The sequence below is a fragment of the Typha angustifolia genome, chromosome 10 (genome assembly GCF_048772165.1).
Source record: "Typha angustifolia cultivar Huaian chromosome 10, ASM4877216v1, whole genome shotgun sequence".
Taxonomy (NCBI): domain Eukaryota; kingdom Viridiplantae; phylum Streptophyta; class Magnoliopsida; order Poales; family Typhaceae; genus Typha; species Typha angustifolia.
In genome coordinates this window covers 9,965,807-9,984,510 of record NC_133248.1, presented here as the reverse complement: position 1 = coordinate 9,984,510, position 18,704 = coordinate 9,965,807, and the positions used below count along the sequence as shown (strand labels likewise).

Below are 18,704 nucleotides of genomic sequence, written 5' to 3'. Positions count from 1 at the left end.
CCTTCTATCCGATCGTTAGCAACGAACCTGTTAAATAAAGTGAAATTGGTGATATAAGCCACGACCAAATAGGCTGCCAAGTTTGATTGAAATTTGTATTAAATAAAGTGAAATTTGAACAAAAGAAAGCCAAAATTGACTTTGATGAACGTTACCGTGAGAATGCGTGTTGGAAAAGGAGCAGCAACAGCGGCGACCAGAAATTATATCTCTCTCTTGCATAAAAATCTAAAATAGTGTAAATGGCATGCATTGCATCTGAATCCCAATTTTATTTCTATATAAAAATTAATTGGCAAGCAAACCCCACGCATTAAAAGATTTAGAACGAAAATTATAGTGGTGGATACGTCCGTCCAACAACGATAGGAACGTGTCCTCATGTGAATAATTCTCATGGCGGTGGGGTTCAGGGTGAGGGTGAGGGTGAGGGTGCTCTTCCCAATGACCCAAACTGCATTCTCCGGTTTCTCCTACGCGTTAGTGAGCAATAGTAACAAAATACATTCTTACATTTATTCCCCTCTTTATATTTGCACTTAATCCTAAATTAAATTCAGCATAAGAATAGAGGAGTCGAGCCTAAATAAATTCATTATCGGCTCATCTTCTCTACCTGGAAGGTGACCTTTTTGTTACTTACTTATAAATTCTGACAGGCATTTATAATTATTTTTTTTCAATTTTTAATTTTTAGTTGTCTTGTTTAAGTTTTAAGTTATATACGTCGTCGAATAATTGTTTCGAACTAAACATCTCCGAGACCTGCTTTAAGCGGACGCACTGTCGAGTTATTCCACGAAGCAAACCACATTGTTGAGGCATCAATCAAATTGAGTTAAGCAACCAAACCAATAAATATTTTTTCTATAATATTATTTAGGATTGAAGTTAAACTTATGACCTCCTTAATCACGAAAACAATACCTACCGTCTGTCTTGGAGCATTCATACTTCCTACTTCTTTGGAGCGTTCATACTTCCTACTTCTTTTTTCTTTAGGAGGTTTTTTTCCGGGAATACGCCTCAAGAATGTTTTAACAGGCATTCATGTTTGAAAAGTAAATTAAGAAATTCTAGAGGTGTATTCACGTAAAAAAAAAAGTCGAATAAAAAGGAGTAGGAAGTAGGAACGCTCCAAGACAGATGGACGGACACGTGTGGGTGGTACCTTTCGCTCAGCTAACGTCATACTTTATATTACTTTATTTATTTTTTTATTGTTTATCAGAGGGTGAAAATCCATAGGGCGAATCTATTATATATATATATAGAGAGAGAGAGAGAGATAAAGAGGGAGAGAGAGAGAGAGAATAAGCAACAGCAGCGTATCGACCAAGAGTCCAAACGGCGGAGAGAGAGAGAAAGAAGAAGAATGGCGCTCTTCACTCTTTTCCTCTTTTGGTTGCTCTTCTCAGGTTCCGAGATATCCCTTCTTTCTCCACTGTGACATTTGCTAAACCTTTTATCGAAATCTTTCTTCGTATCACTCCTCGGGAAAGATCTCTCTTTTGTATATACATAGATTCTTTCTTGCTTTCCTTCATCTTGTGTTTTCTACCATTCATGTGTTATATTACAATGAAAAATCTTCTTTCTTGTTATATCCCCTGCTTTTGCTATTGTCCATGGCATCTCTCTCAACCAGTAATTGGATTCAAAGTATAGATAATTTCTCTTTCTAATTCTTATAATTGATTATAAGTTCGTAGGTTATAGACTAGACATTCATTGGCAGATATAATTTTGCTTTCAAATAAAGAATCCTCGATAAAGTTTCCACTCCTTTTAGTTTCCCTCATTGTTTTCGACAAGTCCAATCCAGAAAAGGACATTACACCTACTTTTTGCTGTACAATTTCTAATAGACAATGGCAATTTCGTTCAAGAAATTTGACTCATTTATAGCAGTTAAGCATCCATCTACTCTTCTTCTTCTAAACAGGTCAGGTTCTCAGAACAGAGGGCCTCAAGTTTGGAATCAATTATGGCCAAATAGCCAACAATTTACCCTCCCATACTCAAGTGGCAAGCCTCGTCCAATCCATCAATGTCAACAAGTTGAAGCTCTACGACACGGACCAGAGTGTACTTAGCGCCTTCTCCGATACCGACGTCGAATTTATCATCGCAATTAGCAATGGCAATGTCTCGAACATGGTGGACACGAACAAGGCGCAGGCTTGGCTCTCGCAGTTTGTCCAGCCTTACCTTCCACGGACTCGAATCACCTGCATCACCGTCGGTAACGAGGTTTTCTCCGGCGAAGACACCGCGTTGATGGCGAACCTACTCCCGGCAATGCAGTCTATATACAAAGGTCTTGTTACTCTTGGTTTGGACAAGCAAGTGAATGTCTCCACTGCGCACTCCCTTGCCATTTTGGCCAACTCCTACCCTCCTTCTTCGGGTTCTTTCCGGGAAGACGTTGCGCAGTACATCCAACCATTGCTCAACTTCCATTCAGAGACTAACTCCCCTTTCCTCATCAATGCCTATCCGTTCTTTGCTTACAAAGGAAGCCCAGATAGTGTTTCACTGCCTTACGTGCTCTTCCAGCAAAACTCGGGTGTTACAGACCCAAACACGAATCTCACCTACGACAACATGCTCTATGCTCAGATCGACTCGGTCTACGCTGCGATGAAAGTAATGGGCCACACAAATATTGACGTGAGGATATCCGAGACCGGGTGGCCGTCCAAAGGTGATTCTGATGAGCCAGGGGCAAGCGTGGAGAACGCGGCGGCGTACAATGGCAACCTGTTGAAAAGGATCGCCATGAACCAAGGCACGCCGGCGAAGCCTGACGTGCCCATTGACGTCTTTGTGTTTGCTTTGTTCAATGAGAATCTGAAGCCAGGGCCAACATCGGAGAGGAACTACGGGCTGTTCTATCCTGATGGGAGTCCCGTGTACGATATCGGATTACAAGAAACTTCGTCCTATTTCTCGTCCGCGGCAGCAGTAATTTCAGCAGCTTCCGAGCTGATGGTAAGAGATATACGTTCTTCCAATGTAACAGTAGCTATCATTTGCGTCTGCCTTTTGTTTATGCTTCAATTCAATTGGTGATTTAGGCCAAGTTGCATTAAAAAAAATAAAAGTTGTTGTTTCGTTTTCACAAAAATAAAAATCTCAATTGGACCTTCCTCTTATGCAACCTGGACCAGAAGAATCTATGCAGAAGATATAAAAAAATTTAATGGGGTTTCTTTCAGAAGAGCAGAGGCAGCTACTTTTTGACTACTTGTTAGAATCCAGCTCAACTGCCTGAGAAATTTGTTCACACTTTTAATAGGAAGCTTACCTTTGTCTTTCTTGCAGGTAACGTATGGACTGGGCATTCTTATCCTCATTACGGCAATTTTATTCTAAGCTTATTGATTGGTATTCTTTAGTAGAAGAATAGTTGATGTCATCTTCAGATTGCTACTCAGGTAAATGCAGTCCTTACCTTGTTGAGTAACTCCTCCCTGTAGATATATATCCATGCACTAACCTCAGTTAGGTCCAGGGTCACCTCTTGTTGTTTGCTCTTTTGGCCTTTCTTTGTATTTTCTTGATTCCTATTACTTCATTTCACATCAACACGTCTTCTTAATTTGTGGCGATTTGCACGATAAACTTGAAGAGGACACATCTCGTTGAAGTCTCCACGGTACCAAACTCTGTCGATCCGTCCATTTCTTTATCTCTTTCATGTGAGAATATCTTCCAAAATGACCATTCTGAAAGTCACACATTCCTCGTCTGCAAATGGACAACAGTAGCGACAACATATGTTGATGTGTCATTTTACCTTTCAATTATGTGACAAAGATATCCAATTTTTTTATTCTTCTTCTTCTTCTTCTTCTTCTTCTTCTTTTGCGGAGAAATAGCACCAGCATCTGGTGATATCCAGCTTCATGCATTCTTATGTCATTGATTTCATTGATGTAAGTCTTTTGATGCAGGCTGCGGCCCCAAGACCTTCGAAGAGAATTCGAGCTCTCAATAGATGTAAATCTTCAGCAGATTAGCCAGTGAATTACATGTTATTTGCTTGCGGCAGCGTCGCTAACAGTATAGATTATTTGAGCTCTGTGCTAAAGTAATAATAGATATAGCTATGATTTCTGTTACATTTTTACTGTCATTCACTACTGTACAAGCGAGCAATACCTATTTGTCAGATCATTTGTCTATATCCATCGTCTGTTTTTTTTTATGCTATTTCTTTTCCCATCCTTCTCCTACAAGGCAGGCTAATGGGTACAGAAAGTGACATCAGAGCTAATTCCATTACTCCAACTGTAGTTGCAATGCTAACTTGAGATTTCTAGAAAGGAAAGATGACCTCTTAACCTACTGAGAACAGTGATTTCTTCGTCTTCCGCGTGGCTGTAGAACGTACTTGTAGATTAGTTTTTATTAACAGTTTCGGAAAGTACCAACATAGTAGCACCATTGAATGGGAAGAGGATAGTGTTACTTCTCTTAGAAAAGCAGAACGAATAAAAACCTAATAAAGGTCTGATGGAATATCACGGTACATAAAAATGACTTTATAGAGAGGTCCACTTGTTTTCATTTGCCACCTATAAGAGCATAACAAGTCCTGAGCTTTCCAGTAATCATCTATTCTTGGGAACAGTAGTATGTTTTCGCCTTCATTCTTCGCGTTCCATGGTTATTCTTTCTGCATTTTTTTTGAGGGGGTTGAGAAAATGGGATCAACCCCAATTAGGACCCATTAGGAAAATGACAGGAAATAGATATTAAAAATAATTGCATATCAAAAGGCGAATTAAAAGATTCTCGATCAGTCTTGCTGTTCAGATGATAAAAGCAACTTCATTTAGGCCAAAAAGCCCAGAGAGAAAGGAGGAGCCCTCAAGACGTGATGACCTCCCAGCAGAAAAATCCTTAGATACCTTCTTTCCAGATGAGTAATGAGCCATCTAAGAATAGATATAATGTTAGCCGCAATGAAAAGAGAACCTCCAAGACGACCAATAATCAGAAGCCAAGGAGAGATTAAAGACAAACATTAGTTCGGAGAGTCAACTTCTCCATGATAGAATTAGTGAAGCCGGAATAAATAAACAAATGATCGACCTATTCCTTATGATCATCACACAAGCAACAAATAGAAGGAACCATGATATTCTTTAGATAAAAGAATGATCTTGATTGAGTGTGAAGTCTTCTATGAGCAGATATCAAAAGGAACCTTTACTTTTCAAATAGCCATTGCAAATGGAGAATACAAGGACTGAAAGGTATATCTGTATCATCCAGAAGAATGCACGTTAATTTCCACGTGATGTACAAGAGGTGTTGTTTCCAGCTTCACTGCTTAATATTCACAAACCTGTTTCAAAACATTTTGGCATGATGCAATACCAATACATTTCTTTTTTTTTTCATATTTACGTAGCAATAACTTACCACTGCAAGTTTTTGACAGTGAATCTACCATTAGCTTTCGTGGGTCTTAACTCTAGAAATGAAACTTGATTCTAAATTAAGCCAATTCTTATTCTCCCTTCTGTCAAAAGATTCTCCAAATGCAGCACCAGCACACCGAAAAAAATCACATTCTTTCTGCTGTAGATTCCATGGGTTTTCCTCTGTTCACAATGGAGAAAAATATCACTTCCCTTCTCCAATATTCTATCATCTCAGAAAGCTTGCAACACCAGTATGGCGAACATCACACTATAATGTAGATTCAATTGGTCTTCTGTGTAACTTGCTTGCCTTCTGCAAACCATCCAACAATCTATTATAAGTGGCAATGTTGGGTATAAATTCTCTATCCAGCATCTCATCTAGAACACCTTCACCCTCCTTCCTTCTCCCTTCTCTCGAAAATCCCTGCACAAGTATGCTGAATGTCACGCCGTCTGGCTCAAAACCCTTCTTTGAAGCAAGTACTCTAAGCCGGTTGGCATCCAAGGTTCTTCCGGCATCACACAGAGCTTCAAATAGACAATTGCCAGTAATTGTATCAGGAAACATTCCCTCCTCAACCATTCTCTCCATCAACTTGTATGCTTCATCCAACCTCCCTGAATTTCTCAACCCCTCCATTAAGGTAGTGCAGCTCACCACACTCAAGGAAATGCCTTTCTCCCATATCAACTCCACCACTTCCGCCGCCCTGTCCACTCTTCCCTCTCGACACAATGCTTCGAGCAACACCAAGCAATCAAACTCCTGCGGCACCACTCCTCTCCTCAACAGCTCCACCAAAAGCTCGCGTGCCTCTAAATTTCTCCCTTCTTCGCACAACCCATGAATCAATATCTCGCATGTGGCGACCGAGAACCCGGAACCAAGCTCAAGCAACTCCCGTGCAACCCCAATCCCCTCCTCAAACCTCTTCTCCCTGAAGAATCCTCTAATTAGAGTATTAAAACTGACCACATTCGGCACGCAGCCCCTCGCCTGCATTTCCCGGAACCAAACAACTGCCGAATCAACGTCGGCACTAAGGCAGCAGCTATCGATAAGAATATTAAACGTATACACATCCGGGCGCACGCGATCTCTTTGACACATTTCGTCAAACAAGTTGAGAGCTTTATCATGGCGGCCCCACCGAGCAAATCCATGGAGGAGAATATTGTAAAGCGAGGCGCTCGGCTTCCCGTCGAGGTGGCGGCGGAGGTCGGAAAACGCCGCAAGGGCGTCGTCGAGCTTCCCGGCGCGGGAGAAGGCGAGGAGGGCGACGCGGAAGATGGGCTCGAGGCGGGGGCAGGAAAAGATGGAGGAGTCGGAGCAGGGGCAAGGGTTAGAGAGGATGAGGGAGAGGAGGAACCGAAGGTGGGGGAGACGTGAGGAGGAGGCGAGGGAGACGGCCATGAACTCGTAAGTGGAGTGGTCGTGGCGGAAGGAGTCGAGGGAGGAGGAGGCCCAGAGGAAGACATGGAGGTCGTAGGCGGAGAGGCGCGGGTGGTGGCGGAGGCGGCGGAGGAGGCGAAGGAGGGAAGAGGTGGAAAGAGAGGGGAGGTGGGAGGAGAGGAATTGGGCGAGGTGGGATGGAGGGGAAGGGGAGAGATGGGAGAGGGGAAGGGAGAGGAGAGGTAAAGAGGAGGTAAGAGATGGGTTAAGGAGACCATCAAAGGGAAGAGAAGAAGAGTTGGGATTTGGAGTGGGGCTAGTCGGATTGGAGGGAAGGTGTTTCGCTATAAGGGAAGGGAGGGATTTGGAGAGCCTTCTTGAAGCCATGGAATTGAAAGAAGAAGAAAGGTAGCTTACATTGTCATCATGTCATGGCATCCTTAGGTAAGGCTTAGATCTAGAATTCTAGATCACCATGCAAATAATGTAATGGCAATAATTATTCACGAAATAATATATCTGAGTGATATCTTATATACTTCTATTCTAATTAATACAAATATAATTAAAGTAGATATCAAGATGGTATATATGAACACAACTTAGTCACTAGATAATATTTCATGAAATTTATAAAATAAAAACTAAAATTGATATTATATTTTATATAAAAATACTTGAATTTAAACCACCCCTGAGGCGACAACTACTTGCACCATTTAGGCACGCATTTAAGCACCTAATGTCTTCTTTTGTTGTTGGACGTGCATAATCTTCAGCATTACTAACTAATCATCAAGGTCGATGTTAACCAATGATAGTATTTTTGAGAATAGTTACCCGGTGATAGTGTTGAGATGGCCTGATGTTGATTTATACAAAGAAACCACAGCACAACGGAAACCGTCACATTAAAAGTACTTCTACAACAGTCTTAACGGTATCTCAACTCCTATATGGCTATATCAAACATACTCGAGCACAATTAACAAATGAACAATTTTTTCCACCAAAAAACAAACAAATCAACAAGTTGTGCAAATCTTATAAAACATAGACGGGCATACACAGAGAGAAACTGAGAAAGCCAGGCTTTTAAACCTAATAGAGACGCAAAAAGACATGCCAGTACCCAAGTGCTCCAGACCTGATGTACAGAGACGCCCAATACATAGAAAGATAGGTCAAGAAATTTAACCTAATACAGACACAAAAGCATGCCAAGAAGACCTAAGGGACGATGAACGGGATGATCGTTGACATAAAAGTGTCATATGTGAAAGTTGCAGAACCAGTGTAGCGAGTGTCTTTCTCTTTGAACTTCTCCGTCAACCCCTGAGACAACAAGAAAGAAAAAAGTTTTCATGACCGAACTTACTGTTGAACAGGATAGATGCCCATGTTTATTTCAACTAGAACTAATACATATTTATATTGAAACTAGTAAAACCACATTTCACTTAAAATAGAATGTGAAATAAAGAACAATGAAGCCAACTCTGCTGCATCAAAGCCTTTAGGCCATATGTTATTTTACTGGTCGTACCTTTACAATCATCGAGCACCTGCATATTCAATCAATTTAAATTTTATGTTAATATATATCTTGTGCAACAATCGGACAAGGCAAAACTTGTAGGTAAATACTTACTCAACAAAGTTATCAAAGTCTAGTGCCCCCCTGCCTGACTTTCCATCAGTGTAATTGGATAACAGAACTTGAATAACAGAAGATGGAACCGCATATCCAAGACTTCGAAGAGCTTCCCTCAATTCTTCTGAGTCGATCTTCCCACTCCTGTCCCTATCATATCTGTCAAAGATAGACTGAAGAGAACAGGAGAAAATTGATGAGCAAGGCCATAGAGCAGCAGGAAAAGCAAGCAATAGAGGAGCATGATGTGAACAGATAGAAGTTAAAATAGGAGACAGTGATAGTTTCAGTTCTCATCCATTTATTCACATATATCCAGTTGTATAATAATTTGATACCAACAAAGAAGCACCAAGAAGAAAATAGAATAATAGCAAAACATCACTAATCAATAGATTATGCACATTGTATCCCATAGTGATGTCTACCCTCTTCTATCAACAGGTCACTGTTAACCAACGACATTGAGATATATGTTTGCCAGATTAAGAAGAGCATACAAGGTGCATGTATCTTTTAAAAATCAATGACCAAACAAGTTTTAGCAACATTTTAAGCAATTAATATAAATCAAGCAGTAGTTTTGCATTAGAGTATGGCCATATTACTTGACAAGCTGATTTGCTACCATTTCGATGCTACATTATCACTCCCAAAATCAAGGTTTGCACTTTTGGACAGGGGCTTGTACCTAATCTGGTCATTTCAGAACATAATTAAGTTCTTTTGTATTATTTTTTATGGTTCTCATGAGCTTTTAGCTCATTCTGTGGTTCTTCCCTGGCTTAAACACTGAAGTACACATCCAATTCCCAAAAGTTTCTTCTTGGTCTCCACCGCCAATCTATAATCTATTGGATCAAATTTCACCAAGTTTAGCTTATTGAAAATTTTGTTATGCCTTTGTACATAAGAAGGGAACACAAAGTCCACTATCCAACTAGCAGAAGGATCTCACAACTTATGTGTTAAAATTTCTTAACTCTTCATCTTTCCAACTACCCACAGTTTCTAGAATTCGAATAGCCATATTAACATTCTTAAAACAAGCAACAGAAAATTAGTATAATACTATGGGGCTTACCCGCCATTGTCCAAGGCAAGCCCACAGAGCAGCAAACTCAGCAGGCCCTGCAACATTCAACAAAGAACTAAGAAAAGAAACAGAGAGAGAGAGAGAGAGAGAGCACAAATTAACAAAACCTAAAATACAAAATACCTAATTTGTTTTTATTTGACAAATTTCAACCAAAAAAAGGGAGAGAAGTCTAACCCATCTTGGAAGGATTACTGGGATTCTTGAAAAGAAACATGAGCAATCGAACAGTTCGCATGCTAAACTTATGGTGCCCAGACGACAACGCCGCCTGCAGCTCCTTCTCGTCGATGGATCCGCTCCCGTCCCGATCGACGGCCTGGAAGCTCCGGATGATCTCGGGATTCGTGCCGGGAGGGAAGCCGTAGTAGCTACCCCCGCCGCCAGGGCCTCCCCAAGGGTAGGGGGAGGGATAGCTCTGGGGATAAGAAGAGGGATAAGGGGAGGAATAGCTCTGGGGATAAGATGAGGGATAAGGGGAGGAATAGCTCTGGGAATAAGAAGAAGGATAAGAGGAGGATGACGACGACGACGAAGAGTAGGCTTCGGAATAAGAAGGACGAGAGTAGTGGTAGGGCTGCTCCGCCACCGGAGGTTGGCCGGAAAAGGAAGAGGGCCCCCCAGGAATTGGCGGGGCGGATGGCGCGTAGGTCGGTAGAGATGGGTACTGGTTGTGCTCGGCCATGGAGATCGGAGAGGAAGAGGGAGAGCGAGAGGGAGAGAGAGAGATCCAGAAGCGGTTTCGATTTGGTTACCAGACTGGACTATTTATGAAGGAACGTGTGGCCGACTTTTGTTTTTTAATCATTTATTAGCCTAAAGGAGTTTAACAAAGTTTCAATATATTATATATTAGGTCTCACTAAATTTTTAAATGACTAGTCTAGGCTTCGGACCATATAGTCACCAAACAATTACTTCGAACCAAACAATATCAAGACCTACTCCACGTCGTTGAACTACTGAGATATTCCTTCAAATTGCTAAGCTATCAACCGAATCAAATTAAACTATTAAACCACTAAATAATTTCTTCATAATATTATTTAAATCTAGAATCGATACTACTGAAAAATTGTTGATCGGTACCGGTTGCCGACTTGGCTAACCTGCTATCCTCTATATACTAATCTTATAGGTTAAGGATCGTAATGTTCAACATTTACGGTTGTAACGTTAAGTTATATTCTCACTATCAATTCGTGTCATCTTCACCCTGCCACATCAGCCATCGGGACACGGTGGAAGTCTTTTTTTTCCCCTTTTTTTTTAAGAACGCCATGGTGGAAGTTGGTAAACACCTTCTATGGCTTGCGCAGGAATGTCTCCTTGGCTAAAGAGGAGCTTCTTTTGTGAATCCACGAAACTTCCCATTAAGGAACTTTGGAAACATTTTGTTGAGCTGAATAAGTGGATTATTTTAGAATATATTTTTTATTCTATAATATTGATGTCCTGAGATAAAAAGTTTGGAATAGGAAAATAAACTAAGACACTTATTGATATATTTTTAGTCGGGATATTTTTTTAATATCTCACCCATTTATTTTGAAACACAAATGAACAATGTGCTGTTTATAATAATATATTATAGTTAGATTCATGTCGTATAGTGTAATGAGATTATAATATAGTTTATAATGTAGTAGAGTATGTATATATTGAAAAATAACTTTGATACTAGATGTTCATATATGATGCTATTTGTTATGATATTTATATTATATAAATTTATGATGAATTAAATTAATTTATTTTTAAATAAAAAAATTATAAAAATAAATAATATAATAGTTATAAATAAATAAAATTATAATTTATATTTAATTTTAGCAAGGAGTGTGAAGATGGTTGAACAAGTGGTGTGGATGGAAAAGGTTAAGCCAACCTTTAATGTCATCATAGGCAGATTTTGGGCACACGAAAAATGAGAAGTGGAGGGGTTTGCTCGTTTTCATTTTGTGGAAGTTCCCAGCAAAGGAAAAGGCTGTAGGTAATGGCGCGTTTTGTTTCGCCGGGGTATAGAAATCGTTCAGTTGGGGTCGTGCATGGTAGCTGATATAGATGATGATGAAAGGTGGGCCGCTTGAACTAAAAGGGATAGCTGACTTCCTTCGGGCTTTGTCTGCCAAGTTCTAATAATGAATTCCGGCTCGGCTCAAGAAAGCGTCGGCAACAAAAGGAAGGGATCCACGTAGCTGCTGCGCTCGCCCACTGAGCGGCAGGTTCAACATTTAAATATCTGCTTATATTAAAATAAAAGATAGCACTAAATTAAAATAAAATTTTTTTTTATTGCAGCACTCATCTCTCTCTACAGATAAGCACTCAATGAGAAATTAAAATAATTTTGTTCTTTATTTCGTAATAAAATGTTATTTTATTCTAGTTCTAGTTTTGTATTATTCTATGCAACCAAAGAAGCTAATAAATATTTGATCTTGACGTGATGCTCCTCCTATTTCGTGTAGCATATCAGTTTTTGACTATTTTAATTTTGCTCCAAAATTTATAGATGTGTTTAAAAACTGTTGTCCCCATCCGTAGCAGCGGTCTATAAACACACGCATAGTTTCATATTTAATGTTTAAACAACATACAAAATAAATATTTGATAGGGTTAGTTTGGTCAACAACAACAAAAAAAACACTCTACAGCAGAGACCGAGCTCATCTTTGTTTGCTTCAGCTCTGGGGTTATTTTGGCTCTGATAGCTAATGTATATATATACATCATACAGCAGAATTGCAGCCCATAACAGCTATTGAATGTACGTGTTACAGGTAATTTTTTGTTCTTTTTTCAGTTGTGTTAACTTTGTTGGTACGTTTCTCTGCAACATTTGTCCATCGCCCAAATGGATAAAAAATTATAATCCTGCTCCTCTGCCTCGTGAGTTGTCAGACAAATGAATCCTTTCGTTTCACTTAAAAATGCAGTGGAGTCTGGATCCGATGTCCTTTTGGTGGGTGGGTTCGGATCCGAACTGGGAAAACTAACACCAGTTGATAAGATATTTCTATCGTTTTTTTTAACCTCTCTTATGATTAAACACAACGTGTCTATTTAAACTTTGATTTATGTCACTTAATTTTTTTTATCCAGAGCTAATGGTGAATGTAATATTATGTTAAAACGGTTAGACTTTTAATGATTTTATCTTTTGTATTATCTCTATTTTTTAAAAAAATTAAGAGAATTAAGTAGTAGAAGACTAAAGAATTCTCACAAAAAATACATACATTATATTTTGTTTTGTAAAATAAAAGGAGTAGTTTGATTTTCTTTTATATTAAAATTAATGTCTGTCAAATAATTGCACATTTAATAAAACTAAAAGATCAGCCACGCTGCTTACCTTCCCATCTTGAACTTTAGATGGAAGATCAGGTAAGTAGTTGAAGGGTAGCCGAGTAGCAGAACTAAGTTATTAAATAAATAGCTTTTTTTTTTTCTTTTTTTCCCCATTTTATTTACCGTCATGGTAATATTTCACCTGCACGGAATATACTACCAAAGAAAGTATATATGATCAACACTAGACAATTAACAAGAGAACACATATTATAGAACCAATTATGGAAGTATTCATATGTAATTGAAACCAAAACCACAACATTTTTGGGTCCCAAACTCTCTCCCACACCCTTTTCCTCCTTGTCTCTTCCCGCGCCCGCCACCAAACCCCACCCACCCTCCCGGCCCCACTCACCAATCCGACGACGCCCCCCTCCGCCCCGACGCAAACTGCTTCATGCCTCCCAACCCCGGGGCCGCCTCCCACGACGAAGTATTAGCCGGAGGCGCTGCCGCCGCGGGGTACTTTCTTACCTCCTCCCCTTCCTCTTTCTTCGCCGTCGCCGCCAGTGCTTGATCTCCCCCTCCGCCGCACCGGAGTATCGCCGCGATCCCGGCGAAGCACCCGAAGCCGGATCTCCGCCGGAACCTCTCTCGCTCCCGATCCGACAGAACCTTCCCGATGCACGACACCTTCGGCGAGCCCGGATCTGCCTCCGGCACCGGCGCCTTGGATACCGGGGTGTCTCTGGCGTTGCAGCGCTTCTTCTTCGGGAAGATCCTTCCCTCCGGCGGCTTCTGCCGCGAGCTCCGGTTGAGAAACCCGGAGCCCCGGAGCTTGGCGGGGAGGCGGATGATGGAGGCCTCGGCTTTGAGATTCGCGCCAATCGGCGTCGGGGCGGATCGAGGCTTATTATTGGGGTTAGACTTGGGATTCGTGCTTCCCTTGGTTGAATCGTCCCGATCGTAGACGGGGTTTATGTCCGGCCAATCGATCTCGTCGCCGATCGTGATCTCGATCGACTCCGGCGGGAGATCGGGGTCCTCCGCCGGAACCTCAGGCTCCTCCGGCGGTTCTCCGCCGCCGTCGGCGAGTGTCTCGCATCCGACCTTGCGATCTCCGCCGCAGACGAAAGACTCGATGTCGACTTGGGGCATTTGATGAGAGAGAGAGAGAGAGATAAAGAGAGAGAAAGAGAGAAGGAGAAGAAGAGCTTTTTCGCGAGATAGCTGCTTTTAAGGGGAAGGGGAGGAAGGCAGTTACTTGTCGCTGGTAAATGTGAAATAACGAATTGCCCCTCCTCGGCTGGAGGACGAAAGAGTGATAAGTTTACCCCCTCTTTTTCCTTCTTTTTCTCTACTGCCTTTGACGATGATTTATGAAGTCTAAAAGTGTTCGCCAACACTTAAATGGAGTTCGTTTATCAACTCTTGAGAGAGAATTAGAGCTCCCATGGGAAGTTACACGTAATCCGACGACGAAATACGACTGAAGAAAATTTCCCTCTCGGTTGTTATGACCACCACAGACGGATCGTTTTCGTGTGGGTCTCAACATTTAAATAATCTAAGAAAATAAATTATCCGACCTTATTCTTATAACCTTACGTTTGTTTTAAGGATTTATAGCTGAATTGCTAAAATTTCTTAGAAAATTAGCATCAACTAATTAAGTTTAAACTTAACCTCGAACCAAATAATCCCTTACGCTTTACAAATCTCTACAGATACCACAGGATATGTGAGGGTGATCCAAGACATTGGTACGTGGAATGATTCAAGATGAATAATGCTGTGCCCACACACTTTACAATTCTATGATCATTTCTGACTGTAGCATTATCTTATTGTTTTGGAAGAGATAAATTAATTTACAATCTAGATGATGCATTTGTAGAAAGGTTCGAGAATACCATAGTTTAGATAGAATGCTACTGTAATTTGCTCTAAAATGAGGCAATAATCACATTGTAATCTCTTACCTGTTGTCCATTTTCATATAGATTCTCTTTTTATTTCTTATAATTTATAAACCCTTTAATTATGTAAGATTTTTAAATATATTTTTTGTTAGTTATTCAATAAATTTTTTTATTAAAAATAATAGATGAGTCTCATATAATCAATTTTAGAATCTTTTTGGAAGAGTTTATAACTATTTTATCCTTTAAAAAAAATTTAAAAGTTAAATAGTTCTTAGATATATATATATATATATATTATTATTTTTTTTTTTTTTTTTTTATGCTAAGACGATCGTCGTTGGGTTGATAGATTTTCAATAATTTTAAAGTTAATATGTACCTTAAAAAAAGATATATGTGAAGATGACCAGTGGTTTTAAAAGTTTGAATAATATTATTCTGAAAAAAGAATTTGAAAACTCTATTGCAAGATTAGGACTATTTTGGCACTTAGTACTTGTCCTACCTGTCCAATTCATTTCGCCACTTTTGTTCCAACTTCTTCCCAGCGAGGGACACGTAGACGAAAGGAGCGGGCCCCACTAAAACCCCCCAGTAAGGTCGACCAGGAGCCCGTGTCTCGATATCTATTCAACCGTTCGACTCTGCCTCCAATATCCGCCCAATTTCCGAGGATAATACCACCCAAGTAGCCCCGGTAACCGTTAATATTCAAATTAACCACCCCGCTCACTATCAAGCAACTTCCAAAGCAAAGGAAAGAAGAAACCAGAGAGAAAGAAGAAAGTGAAGAAACAAAGAAGAGAGATGGGCTGCATCTCTTCTAGATTACTACCTGCAACTCGTGTCTATCAAAATATTACTTCCACTAATTGCCCAAACCATGTCGTCTCCCTCACTTCGACCACTTATGGCCAGTTAAATCTCTATCCTCCCTACGAGAATGGCAAGCAAGAAGAAGAACAAGAAGAAGAAGAAGAAATTGGAGAAGTGATCAGGCAAGAAGAGACACCTGAGGTTATCAATTCATGGGAGCTAATGCACGACCTCGATGATGAGACACCCAAATCTGAAACCATGAAGCATCGAAGAGAGTTCTCTAGAAAGGAGAATGGCCCACCAGAGGAATGCTTCGGTAACCCAGATGCCATTCCTCTCCAGTTATTGGAACCTCTTGCGTCCTCTGAGTCGAAGCAGAGCTTTAGCCCTCTATTTGATCCGGAACTCATAGCTTTCTTTGATGGGGAACTCTTTGAAGAAGATGAACAAATTAAACAGGTAGTGTCTGAGGTTAACAAGAACTTGAAAGTTTGCCATTCGGATTCCTTGCTTCAGTCCTTCAACGAGAAATGGCCTCCTGGTGGCCAGAACAAGGTGGTTTTGTACACAACATCCATAAGGGGGATCAGAAAGACCTTCGAGGACTGCAATGCTGTGAGGTCGGTCTTCGAATCCTACAACGTCCGCGTTGCAGAGCGCGACATCTCAATAGATTCTGGATTCAGGGAGGAACTCAGAATGCTCACGGGGAAGAAGGATGTGAGAGCTCCGGCGGCGTTTGTGAAGGGAAGATTTATCGGCGGAGCCGAGGAGGTTCTGAGGTTGGAGGCAGAGGGGAAACTTGGGTTGTTGTTGGAGGGTTTGCCGGCGGCCGCGAAGTGGTGCGGATTCTGTGGAGGGGTTAAGTTTCTTATGTGTAGTAGTTGCAATGGAAGCAGGAAGGTGATAATAGAGAAGAAAAGGATACAAAGATGTGGAGATTGTAATGAGAATGGGTTAGTGCACTGCCACAAGTGTTGCTGAACAAATTGGAAGGCTCACTTCTGAAGGCCTGTGAAATGGTAGTAAGTCTGGATTCATCTCTTCATGAATCATAGGATAGTGTAAGATGGAGATTAGAAAGTATGATAAGATGCTTCTGTGCACAAAATTTATCCATGTCAGTGTAATCTCTAGCTTTTCAAACTCAACTAATGAACCTTTTGTTCATTAATCACTATCTTTGCAGTTTTCCTGTGCAATGTATGATGTATTATATGGCTCTGAGCATATCAATTGATTAAAAGAACCCTCTATTTTGGCTGATTATGACAATAATCACATAATCAGATGCTAATGTATTTTTCCCTTCCTCTGCAATTACTAAAATTTTCTACGGAAAATTAATTCTGCAATTCTAAACAAAGTTTTGATACAGAGGAACTAATAATCTCCTCAATAACGATAGATTGAGAAAACAATGAAAAAGTAGTTCGTTTCCCCAAGAATGATAACTCATTCTTGGCACAGAAGACAGAGTTCTTAAATAAAGATATATGAATTAACTGCATATTCACCCTGATAATTTGCATCCTCTCTCAAAATGGGCAGCATTCAGCTAACAAAACCTCATCACATCTGGATGCATTATATCCCATTCCAGCCTAGATAGCTGACAATATGAAGTTTGGTCTAAAGTAGCACTAGAAGTCTGAAACTACTACCAGTGCCAAAGAATCAACCACTCCCAATTCTTACTCGAAAATTGTCTTTATGCAGCAGCTCTTCAAATAAATACAACCATCTTCAATGTATCGGGCACATATCGGCAGACATTTTCGGCCACACAATTTGATACGCTAGGACAAGTAGTAAGATGGATTCAGCAAACCAGATCATATACAAGAAGTTTTGAATTCATTCACAGATCGAAAAATGACATATAATTGGACCAATATCTCTGCATGTAAAGAAATGTTACTTATATCGTCGTCAAAATAGTGCAGGGTGATAGCAGTGTATTACTATAAAAAAATCGCTACTCTGTTGAAGTGAAGATAAGGCGTTCTATCAAGTAACAAAGTATCATGCATGCAGATCAAGGACTTCTTTTTTGCTGCATCCAGATCCAAGGTATCTGTTCCAAAAGTCAAAAGTCGAAAGTCAAAACTCAAAGCTTTTCTATCAGCCAGCTTAAAACTATGAAGTATTCCAACATATATTACAACAGCAAACCTTTATATGCCATGGCATAAAGATTCAAACATGCTCCAATAGTAATATCACCAAACCTTTCTGCTTTACTGTCTAATTTACACCACTCTTACAAGGATTACAACAAACAACACCCTGATGGAGAAGAAGTATTTCAAATTGCATCACTACACTAACGTTGAGCAGCAAGAAGCACATTCATATATCTCATGAAGAGCTAACTAAATGAGAGTGAAAAATAAATCAAAGCAATCTAAGATGCAACTGGCGTAATCCTGAATGAGTTGTTAACTGAAACTAAATTCGTAATAATTATCAATTGTTTGCTGCTTAGCTATCAAAATCTTTTCATTGATCACTTCCTAGAAAGTAGTCTTTTTTTATGTGCCATTCTGTAAACAACAAAAATCCCCAATCCCAACAAGGAATGGGAGAAAAACACGGTCTTGCATAAAGTCTTATACCAAATTCCAGTGGTTGGTCTCCTTCGTCAATGCCCGGCCGACTTCTCAAGCGGCGGCTGCGACTTGAGCGGCGGCGGAGGAGCGGCGGATTCCTCTGCCTCGACGAGCTTCCGAAGCCGCTCCTGGAGGATTCGGACGCGGTCCTCCGTCCGACGGAGCTTGCGCCACCTGTATGTCAGATACACGCCGAGGCCGCCGTACACCAGGATGTAAGAGCCCCACACATACGGGTACGCCTCCGCGTGCTCCTTCGTCCTCCGCCATTGATCTTCCACCATCTCCCTCCATCCCACCGTCCGATCCCCCGCCGCCTTACTCCCCTCCCCTCCCTCCTCGCTCGCCATCGATCTCTTTTCACTCCTCTAGCTTGCTCCCCCAAATCACTCTTCTAGGGCACGGAAGGAGTGTGAGATGCTTCAACTTTCCCTATTGCCCTCGTTTTGAACTTGATAAGTTCTCC

The 18,704-nt window shown here is 40.6% G+C and overlaps 6 protein-coding genes across 6 annotated transcripts; 2 read left to right on the top strand and 4 right to left on the bottom strand.

The window, feature by feature from the left end:
• Positions 1–1,278: 1,278 nt before the first annotated feature.
• Positions 1,279–4,190, top strand: LOC140768811 (glucan endo-1,3-beta-glucosidase 14-like). The gene is made up of 4 exons (XM_073109232.1): positions 1,279–1,418; positions 1,946–2,994; positions 3,328–3,440; positions 3,960–4,190. Exons 1-3 carry the CDS (start codon positions 1,376–1,378, stop codon positions 3,376–3,378), a joined length of 1,143 nt encoding a protein of 380 aa, XP_072965333.1. The 5' UTR covers positions 1,279–1,375; the 3' UTR covers positions 3,379–3,440; positions 3,960–4,190.
• Positions 4,191–4,889: 699 nt separating this feature from the next.
• On the bottom strand, positions 4,890–7,336 carry LOC140768560 (uncharacterized). The gene has a single exon (XM_073108882.1). The coding sequence runs from the start codon at positions 7,219–7,221 to the stop codon at positions 5,707–5,709; it is 1,515 nt and encodes a 504-aa protein (XP_072964983.1). The 5' UTR covers positions 7,222–7,336; the 3' UTR covers positions 4,890–5,706.
• A 513-nt stretch (positions 7,337–7,849) lies between these two features.
• LOC140768501 (probable calcium-binding protein CML48) lies at positions 7,850–10,340 on the bottom strand. Its single transcript, XM_073108792.1, has 5 exons — positions 9,762–10,340; positions 9,573–9,619; positions 8,486–8,661; positions 8,381–8,399; positions 7,850–8,169 (listed from the first exon to the last, which is right to left on the bottom strand). Exons 1-5 carry the CDS (start codon positions 10,267–10,269, stop codon positions 8,065–8,067), a joined length of 855 nt encoding a protein of 284 aa, XP_072964893.1. The 5' UTR covers positions 10,270–10,340; the 3' UTR covers positions 7,850–8,064.
• Positions 10,341–13,278: 2,938 nt separating this feature from the next.
• LOC140768751 (uncharacterized) lies at positions 13,279–14,209 on the bottom strand. Its single transcript, XM_073109144.1, has one exon. It carries the CDS (start codon positions 14,038–14,040, stop codon positions 13,294–13,296), a length of 747 nt encoding a protein of 248 aa, XP_072965245.1. The 5' UTR covers positions 14,041–14,209; the 3' UTR covers positions 13,279–13,293.
• A 1,405-nt stretch (positions 14,210–15,614) lies between these two features.
• LOC140769263 (uncharacterized protein At3g28850-like) lies at positions 15,615–16,610 on the top strand. Its single transcript, XM_073109926.1, has one exon. The coding sequence runs from the start codon at positions 15,615–15,617 to the stop codon at positions 16,608–16,610; it is 996 nt and encodes a 331-aa protein (XP_072966027.1).
• Positions 16,611–17,464: 854 nt separating this feature from the next.
• LOC140769337 (uncharacterized) lies at positions 17,465–18,588 on the bottom strand. The gene is made up of 2 exons (XM_073110012.1): positions 18,245–18,588; positions 17,465–17,703 (listed from the first exon to the last, which is right to left on the bottom strand). Exon 1 carries the CDS (start codon positions 18,586–18,588, stop codon positions 18,271–18,273), a length of 318 nt encoding a protein of 105 aa, XP_072966113.1. The 3' UTR covers positions 17,465–17,703; positions 18,245–18,270.
• Between the last annotated feature and the right edge of the window lie 116 nt (positions 18,589–18,704).